This window comes from Trifolium pratense, linkage group LG1 (genome assembly GCF_020283565.1).
Source record: "Trifolium pratense cultivar HEN17-A07 linkage group LG1, ARS_RC_1.1, whole genome shotgun sequence".
NCBI classification, from domain to species: domain Eukaryota; kingdom Viridiplantae; phylum Streptophyta; class Magnoliopsida; order Fabales; family Fabaceae; genus Trifolium; species Trifolium pratense.
In genome coordinates, this window is record NC_060059.1 from 43736849 (window position 1) to 43747386 (window position 10538).

At 35.5% G+C, this 10538-nt stretch overlaps 1 protein-coding gene across 1 annotated transcript; it reads right to left on the bottom strand.

The window, feature by feature from the left end:
• Positions 1–217: 217 nt before the first annotated feature.
• Positions 218–1411, bottom strand: LOC123894603. Its single transcript, XM_045944651.1, has 2 exons — positions 593–1411; positions 218–490 (listed from the first exon to the last, which is right to left on the bottom strand). Exons 1-2 carry the CDS (start codon positions 1409–1411, stop codon positions 218–220), a joined length of 1092 nt encoding a protein of 363 aa, XP_045800607.1.
• Positions 1412–10538: the final 9127 nt, after the last annotated feature.

Consider the following 10538-nt stretch of genomic DNA (forward strand, 5'->3'; position numbering starts at 1 on the left):
CCTCTTCAGTATTCCTTTGTAGATATTGATTAATCACAGTTGGTGAGAATTTGACACACTTCCCATGAACAAAAACTTGCCTATATTCAGGACTTGCTGGATCATCACAATATTCAGCCACATTAATCAAAAATTCTTTGACAAGCCTGTCATAGCACTTGTCCAAACCACAGACAGTCTTCATCAAACCTGCATATTCAATAGCTTCAACAACACTTTAGCATTGAAGGATATCTTCTTTCAGATTCCTTTCTAGAGCCAACCTCCTGTGATACACAAACTTCCATCTAGCAAACCCATTCTCCAGATGGAATGACACATTATCCAAAGGAGCGTAGGGAACAAATTGAGGAACTTTCTTTCTTCCTATACTTTTCCTGGATGTGCTGCCAGATGCAGCAACATCTGTCTCTGGCTCAAACTCAGAGTCACTAGTTGGTGGAGCTTTCCTTTTCTTAGCTTTTCCCTTCTCCTCAGTTCTAGGTGCCACCTTACTCATAGGTTTTGGAGGTCCATATAAGGGCTTTTTACCAGTACCTTTTGCAGCCCTAGTTGGTTTGGGTGTTTGGACAGGTGTGTTAGCAGTCTCTACACCTTTACCAGCCCTGCTTCTAGTCCTTCTAGCCACACTAGCCTCAGAATTTATTGGAACAGACTTATCACTAACAGTTGTTTCATTTACAATTACAACATCAGGATTTTCATTAACATCCTTATCAACAGCAATCTCTTCATCAGCAGACTTATGTTTGAGACTCTCATCAGACTCAGAGTAGTCCACAAGATTTTCTGGTGCCAAAGATGTGGTAACATCTGACACAACATTTGGCTCAGCGTCAGGTGTCACAACACTTGACGCAGCATGAGTCTCATGACCTGTTTTCTTGAGAGACTCAGCAGCAACATCATCATTGGTCTCAATGGAAGCACCAATATTAGCATCAACAGTAATAGGGGGATTAGGAACACTTTTCCCCAAATTTTCAGACACAGCAGGGTTCTCTACATCTAGGGTTTCAACAGAATTGGAAACATCAAGGCCTAGATTGAGAGGATTCTTACCAGATGCGTCGACATTTTCTTCTGCAGGATTAATGACAGGAGTAGCAACACCACTCGATGGAAGTGGATCAACATGTAGTTCAGACATTGTAAAATTCCTCCTCGATTCAGTTTTTGATTTCTTGCTTTTCTTCTTCGTTTTCTTAATCGAAGCAGAGGGAGATGAAGAGTTGAGGCTCACTTGCGATGTCTTCTCCTTCTTCGATGTTTTCTTCACCTTTTTAGTAGGACTTATAGGTGGTATACTTGAAAGGGGAATGGCGTTAACAACAAGAGAATCCATACCCATAGCGGACTGAGATCGAGTAGCTTCGTCATTAATTGGAGTGGATTTTGCAGAATCAGACATGGTGTGTATAATGAAGTAAAATTTGTGGTTGATGAGAATGGAAGTTGAGCGATTTCTGAGAAAGTAGGAAGTTGAAGTTAAGTTGGTTTTCGTGAGGGAAAGAGGAAGATGAGAGGTTTGCGTGATGATGGGTTGGTTATGAAAAGAAAATAATAACTCCCCTAAGTTAGCGTGCACCAAAAGTGGGAGAGAGAAATCAACTGCTGCACGCTCTCCATGCAGTAACTGCTATTGATTTTCAAATAGGCAAATTCCTAATTTGCCCCTTAATTTTTCAAATTGACTTGCGTCCAAAGCCTTTGTAAAAATGTCTGCTAATTGTTCTTCAGATGCAATGTGTTCAAGTGTGACAATTTTTTCTTCCACAAGTTCTCTTATAAAATGGTGTCTTATATCAATGTGCTTAGTCCTACTATGCTGAATAGGATTTTTAGAAATATTTATAGCACTCAGATTGTCACAGTAAAGTGTCATGACATCTTGCTCAACATTGTACTCCTTCAACATTTGTCTCATCCATAATAATTGAGAACAACTACTACCAGCTGCTATATATTCTGCCTCAGCTGTGGATAGAGACACACTATTCTGCTTCTTACTAAACCAAGATACTAGATTGCTTCCCAAGAAGAAACATGCACCAGAAGTGCTCTTTCTATCATCAGCACTTCCTGCCCAATCTGCATCACAATAGCCAACTAAGGTAGAATCATTACCATGAGAGTATAATATTCCATAGCCACATGTTCCATTGACATATTTGAAGATTCTCTTTACTTGAGTCAGATGACTCATCTTGGCTTCAGATTGATATCTAGCACAAACTCCTACTGCAAACATGATATCAGGTCTGCTAGCTGTCAGATATAACAAGCTTCCAATCATACTTCTGTAGAGACTTTGATCCACATCAATTCCTTTCTCATCTTTGGTAAGCTTCAAATGTGTAGGTGCAGGTGTCCTTTTGTGACTAACACCTTCCATTCCAAACTTCTTTACAATGTTTCTTGCATATTTTTCTTGAGAAATAAATATGGTGTCTTCCATTTGTTTGACCTGAAGACCTAAAAAATAAGTTAGTTCCCCTACAAGACTCATTTCAAATTCAGATTGCATTTGTTGTACAAAGTGTTCCACCATTTGTCTTGACATTCCACCAAATACAATATCATCCACATATATTTGAGCTATCATTAGCTTCCCTTTTTCCTCTCTTACAAACAGGGTTTTATCATTGCCACCCTTCTTGTATCCATGGCTAACAAGAAACTCAGTCAATTTTTCATACATGCTCTAGGGGCTTGTTTTAAACCATATAGAGCTTTCTTTAGTTTGTAGACATGGTTAGGAAAACATGGATCTACAAACCCTTTTGGTTGTTCAACATATACCTCTTCATTTAGATAGCCATTTAGGAATGCACTCTTTACATCCATCTGATATAACTTGAATTTTAAGATGTGTGCCACAGCCAAGAGCAATCTTATGGACTCCAAACGAGCAACTGGAGCAAAAGTTTCATCAAAGTCTACTCCTTCTATCTGGGTGTATCCTTGTGCCACAAGTCTGGCTTTATTTCTAGTAATATCACCATTTTCATCAGTTTTGTTCTTGTAGACCCACTTTGTACCAATAACATTTATACCATCTGGTCTAGGTACTAGATCCCATACCTCACTTCTTTTGAACTGAGTTAGTTCCTCCTACATAGCATTGATCCAGTATTCATCAGTTAAAGCTTCTTTAACATTCTTTGGTTCAATCTTAGATCTGAAGCATGAGTTAGAGATTGCTTCTTTTGATCTTCTTGTTGCAATTCCTTGATTTGGATTTCCAATGACAAGATCCAGAGGGTGATTCTTCTGTGTTCTAGTAGATGGTCCTTTGTTAGGTCTCACATTCTCTGTGGCAGATTCAGAATTTTGATCAGATTCAGGTTCAGCTTGATCATCATCGGGTGCGGCGACAGGTGTGATGACATATGTCTCTTCAGCTGGATCTGCACTTGTCGTATCAGCATCATCAACAATAACATTTATTGATTCCATCATAGTTCTTGTTCTGGAGTTAAAAACTCTGTAGGCTCTACTGTTGGTGGAGTAATCTAAAAATATCCCCTCATCACTTTTGGGATCCAATTTTCTCCTAGGTTCTCTATCTGCCAAAATGTAACATTTTGACCCAAACACATGGAAATATTTTACAGTAGGCTTTCTATTCTTCCATAGTTCATACAATGTTGTAGCAGTACCTATTCTTAATGTTACTCTATTGTGAATGTAACATGCAGTATTCATGGCTTCAGCCCAGAACTTGTAAGGAAGATTTTTGGCATGCAACATAACTCTAGCAGATTCTTGTAAAGTTTTGTTCTTTCTCTCAACCACACCATTTTGTTGAGGTGTAATTGGTGAAGAAAATTCATGAGCTATTCCTTCAGCAGCACAAAACTCAGCAAATTTAGAGTTTTCAAACTCCTTACCATGGTCACTTCTGATTCTTACAATACCACAATCTTTCTCCTTTTGAAGTTGTAAGCAAAGATCTTTGAATTCTTCAAAAGTCTCAGATTTTTCCCTAATGAAATTGACCCAAGTGTATCTAGAGAAGTCATCAACAACAACAAAAACATATTTCTTACCTCCAAGACTCTCAACCTGCATGAGCCCCATCAGATCCATATGTAGTAACTCAAGAACCCTAGAAGTGGACAAGTGTTGCAACTTCTGGTGCGACACCTTGGTTTGCTTCCCAATCTGACATTCACCACAAATGTTTCCTTCCTGTATCTGCAGACTTGGTAGTCCTTTGATAGCTTCCTCAGATATGACTTTCTTCATACTCTTCAGGTTAAGGTGTCCTAATTTTTGATGCCACAGCTTAACCTCATCATCTTTAGTTAAGAGACATGTAGATACATTGGCTTCTTCTAGAGGGACCCACAAGTAGCAATTATCCTTTGATCTAACACCCTTCATAAGGATGTCTCCATCATTATTGCTGACAAGACATTCATTTTTTGTAAAGTTGACTTGCATGCCTTGATCACATAGTTGGCTTATACTAATTAGATTAGCAGTTAGCCCTTTTACAAGAAGAACATTTTCAAGTTTTGGCAGACCATTGTCAATCAGTCTTCCAATACCCTTAATTTCTCCCTTAGCTCCATCTCCAAATGTCACAAAACTTGTTGTATAAGATTTTACCTCTTTTAAATATTTTTCAACACCAGTCATGTGTCTGGAGCAACCACTATCAAAGTACCAATCTTCTTTTGATGAGGCTCTGAGAGAAGTATGAGCAATCAGACTTTTCTCACTACTTTCAGCTGTACATTCCTTGATGTTGGTTGTACCCTCCTTTTGTTTCCATTCCATCTTTGTTTTAGTAATGGATGAATCAGACTCTTGAATGAATTCACTTGGGTACCCATACAATTTGTAGCAGTAAGGCCTTATGTGCCCCTTTCTTCCACAATGATGACATCTCCAAGAGTGGTATTTGCTTCTGTGTCTAGGTATAAATCTAGGTCTCTGCCTTCTTTGCTGATGTGGTGCCGTGTGTGGTAACACTTGTCTATGCTGTCTGGGAGACAGGTGTGGTGACATCTTGCCATACATTGCTGGAGAAGGTTGCTTACTTATCTCAGGCATGTATTTCCCTTCCTTGTTGTAATCCATAATCCTATTAACATTTTTATATTCATACCCAATGCCTGTTTTGGCTCTACTGGGAGTAGGTAATGTTTCTAGGATTTCATCTAGATCAGTTCCTTTAAATAGCCTAAGAACATGCTTCTTTAAATTCTCAAGGTGAGAGTTTAATTCAGTTACCTCTTCATTCAGCTGAGATATTTCTGCTAGTTGTTTGACCTTGTCTGCTTCTAAGCTGATGATAGTTGCCTTCTGCTCCTCAATGGTTCTCAAACTCTCTTCACATTTAGCACCAAACTCAGAGATTTTTAATAGATTGACAGTTCTCTCAGTTTTCAGTTTAGTAATTGTTTCTTTTTGCTTTTCTGAGACCCTGCAAACTTCTTCACTCTTCAGACACAATTCTCTGTATGATTCAGCAAGTTCATCAAAGGTCAGCTCTTCATCACATGATTCAGTGTCAGATGTGCATACACCTGTCAGTGCATGTATAGACTTTGCAGTATCAGCTTCTTCTTCAGAATCCTCATCTGACCAAGATACAGTTAACCCCTTCTTCTGTTTCTTCAGGAAGGTTGCACATTCATGACATTGGACACCTTTATTTGGAGCTGGTTTCTCATCTGTTACAGGTTTTCTGAAATTCTGTAAGTGTTGCGACCAGTGTCAGCTGCACTTGTCTTTGAGCGTTTGTCCATTCTCTTTAGTACCTTATTAAATTGTTTTCCCAGAAGAACCATTGCATCAGAGATGCTACTTTCAGACTCTGTGTCACTCTGTTGGTCTTCTTCCTCAGCATTCGAGAAAAAAGCAATGCTCTTGTTTTTCTTATCCATCCTTTCATTTGTAGCTACCTCATAGGTTTGTAATGAACAAACCAGTTCATCCAGCTTCATTTCTGTGATATCTTTGGCTTCTTCTATAGTTGTGACCTTCATATCAAACTTCTTATGTAAAGACCTATGCATCTTCCTTACCAGCTTTTCTTCAGGTATCTTTTCACCCAAGGCATCAAACTGATTATCATAGTCAAGTATGGTCATGTGAAATTCCTGAATGGTTTCATCATCATTCATCCTTAGATTCTCAAACTTAGTGGTTAGGAGTTGTAGCCTTGACATCTTCACTTTAGAGGTACCTTCATGAACAGTTTCAAGGATGTTCCAAGCTTCCTTAGCAGAGACACACTTTTTGATGAGTCTGAATATGTGCTTGTCAACACCATTATACAGTGTGTATAATGCTTTTGAGTTTGCAAGAGCAAGCTCATCCTCTTCTTTGGACCATTCTTCATCAGGTTTCAACTCAAGAGTTGGTTTACCATCTTTGTCCATCTTCACAGGTGGAGTCCACCCTCTCAGAACTGCTTTCCATGTCTTGCTATCAATTTGTTTTAGGAAAGCCATCATACGAGACTTCCAATAGTCATAATTTGAAGCACCAACCAGAAGAGGTGGTCTGGTAACAAGCCCTCCTTCTTTGTCCATACCTGCCAGAAAAGGTTTCCCTGGAGCTCACCCTAAAATTCAGAACAGGGTGCCTGCTCTGATGCCAATTGAAATTCCTGGCACACAGTGGATAGGTGTTGATCAAGGTGTATCAACACATGTCTGTATTAGACAGATGTTGCTAAAGGTGCATCAACACTTGTCAATAAACAGAGCACATAACATAAAACGGTAAAGACAATAAAGTAAATAACACACAAGAGTTGTTAACCCAGTTCAGCCTAACAACCTACTCTGGGGGATACCAATCCAGGAATGAAGTCCACTATCAGCAGTATTACTTCGAAGTTAAACTCACCCGTTTACAACTTCTCACTTAATCACTACCCAATGACACTTCTACCTAGGAACTCCTAGATATGAGACCCCGTCCCAATTCCCACCTTAACAACACACTCAGCGTTGTTATAAACTTCAACGATTACAAAAGGTAGAGACACACTCCTATGAAACTAGGATTCACTCTTGCTTAACAGCTTGCGAGGAAACCACACAACACACTAGAACAATCTCCGTACTTCAAAGCTTAGGAGAAGTTCACACTTACAACTCAATGAACACAGGTCCTAAGCTTGCATCAATGAGATACAAGAAAGGCTCACAATTAACACTCTAAAATCCCTAAAACACACGCTTTGTAAGAACACAATTTTAGATACTTGAAACCATATGCTTGCCTTCGTATTTATAGTAGTAGAACAACTTGGGCTTCAAGACAAAATTAGGGCTTCTAGAATTGCGGCAGCAGCTGGTATATTTTTGAAAATAATAGTTATATTTTTGAAACACAAAAAATATATTTTCCAAAAATATAATTCCTTTAGAAAATATAACTAGGGTTTGGCTGCCTCCTGAAACACATTAAACACGTGCGCCTTCCTCTGTAAGAAACCTTGAAACAATTTTTCAATCAAATCTTCAAAAGATTGAGTAGAAAATAAAACCCGCTAGCTGGCGCGCACAGATACACAGACAGGTGTTGTTCCAAAGTGTACCCACATTTGTCACAACACTTGGGGTAGGCACATATGTCTCAACACTTGGCTAAAATATGTTTTTGTAAAATGTAGCCAACATACAAAAACCCAACAAAAATGAAAGAAGAAGAAGCAAAAGGGGTTGCTGTTAGGTTAATTAATGTATGAAGAAGGTAAAGAAGAATGAGAGGAAGATGATAAATAAATTAAGAAAAAAAAAGTATGCATAACAACAAAATGTGAAAGAAGAAGCAGAAATAAGTTGTTGTTAGGTTATTGAATGTATGAAGAAGACGAAGAAGAATGGGAGGAATAAGAAATGAAGAGAAAAAAAGTAAACTTATTTTAGTCCATGACCATATCATCCATCAAGTTGTCACACAAATGTGTTAACTCTACGTGCCACGTGTCACATAAGCTTTTTTATAAAGTTGACGACCATTTTTAACATTAGGGACCAAAGTGACTAACGGATTGCAGGGTTAAAGACTATTTTGTATTTTTTCTTAAGTAAGGGACCATAATGATAGAGAGTTGCACATTCAGGGATCAAAATAGTTGTTTCTCGTCCCTAGTGCCAACTCAACAAGCTGGTGTGTGTCCAAAAAATTGTCACATCAACTTTTTTGTTGATTTAACGGTCAAACTTAATAGCAGGAACTAAAATGATTAACGGAATGCAGCGGGTTACACATTAAGTGACCAAAATGACTATTTCCCCTCAATTTTTTTGATGAAAAAGGTTAAGAATAACAGTTTCAACATGTATAATTATGTAATTATGTAATTGTCGACTTGTCGTCCTTGAAAACATGAAATGCTTCTATCTGTATGCTCTTGCTTGACTGCTGCAGACAGATATTAACCCATTAAAATCATGTGTAAACATATAGGCTCTGTTTGGTAAAATAAAGCTATAAGCTAGCTTATAGCTGAAAAGCTAGCTGATAGCTGAAAAGCTAGCTTATAGCTGATAGCTGAAAAGCTAGCTGATTGAAATTAAAGTGTTTGGTAAAATTAGTTTTTTAAATAATTGATAAATATAAAAAGACATAAAAGGACATTTATATGTAGTGGGTAGTTTTTGTTTTAGTGGGTAGTTTTTTATTTTATAAAAAATAATAAAATTAAATTAAAGGTTAAAAATGGAAAAAACTGTAAAAAGCTATAAGCTATAAGCTCAAACGCTACTTGAAATAGCATCTCAAAAAAAGCTATAAGCTTGTGAGAAAAGCTCGTTACCAAACACTTCACATTTTTATCAAACAAGCTTATAAGCTCGTCCAATAAGCTATAAGCTAGCTTATTGGACTTACCAAACAGAGCCATAATTAACTGATGAACTTTCTATTCAATAATAAAATGCAGGCTCATCAGAAACCTAATATTGACCATATAAGGGTTCAATTTTTAGTGATCATTATGGCTGGACAGACAGGCTAGAACAGTAAGAACCTCGGAATAGGTTGCTAAGTATTCGAATGAAACAAATACATTTTCCAATGATTATAAGTTATGACAAATTCATACTTCTATATTAAGCAATTTATTAATCTACTAAATTTACATAACCAAAATAAAATTCTTAAGGTATAAACTCACAACAACATCTTGAAATCTGTTTACTTCAAAAATCTATTTTACCCTCATAATCAATACTAATGGTTTAACAATACTATCATGTTTACTAATTTGTCCTTATTAGTTTGAATAATATTCCAAATTTTATATCCTTTATTGTAATTTTATTTTATTAAAATAGAAACAAAACAATAAAAAAAAAGAATATATCCATAAAAATAGAAACAAAACAATAAAAAATTATCAAAAGCTTAGTTAATAAAAAAAGATGAACACGGAACATAATTTTTTATGCGCATAGATTGTTATGTTTTGTTTTTATCTATAATCTTTTTTTAACATATCTATAATTTGTTTTATTCATATTTTTAAACATATCATCTTTTTATTGTATTTATCGTATACTAGCGGTTAGACAAACGCATTCTGCGCTTGTGTGTGTTAACTTATGTAAATAAAAAAAATGCCGATGAGTTCATTAATAAAAGATTTTTACTGCTCAAAAAAAAAAAGTCAAAAGTATTATTGATATTATGAAAAGTTCACGCAAATTTTTTTTTTTTGTATCTCTTTATTTATATAATGATATAAATTATTTTATATTGTATTTATATTTTTTATATTTTTTTGTCAGTAAAATTACACCGAAGGATGTGTGGTTAAGGATAAATTATAAAAAGAAAAATGGGGTTTCTCATTCTCTCTTATAAAAACGCAGGCCTCTCTACACAAAAAAAAAATACGCCGTCACGAAATATTTCCAACCACTATGGCAAGTATACCAATTGTGATTAAAATTATGTGCAATAATTGATAAGCACCATCAATTTTAAAAGTATATCATATCAAAATTATTGTTGACTATATTATTCATTACGAAATATTTTTATGTCTTTCCTGATCAATGATTTTTTTTCTACCGGATCATAAATTTAGAGAATAATTATCATGTGAGATTTGGAAAGTTGTTATCACGTGTGATTTGGAAAGTTATATATATATATATATATATATATATATATATATATATATATATATATATATATATATATTCTCATATTATAACAACTTCAACAATATTGAAATCTATTAAAAAAAACATCTTTGACATTTCAATGTCTCATGTAACCTTGCTTATATTACTTTTTAAATTATTTATTATGCAGTTTATTAAATTGTAGTTTTTTAAAATTGGAAAAAGAATTTTGTCAAAAAAAAATGGAAAAAGAATTGATATTTTTTATAAATACCCTTTATTTTTATGTTAATGTATCCAAACATAATTCAATTCTCTTTAACTCACTCTTAACCAAAATAAAATCTATCAAACTCAATTCTGCTAAATCAATTTTTTTTGCAATACAACCAAATACAATCATAGTCATGTCACTAATCACATTCATTATTT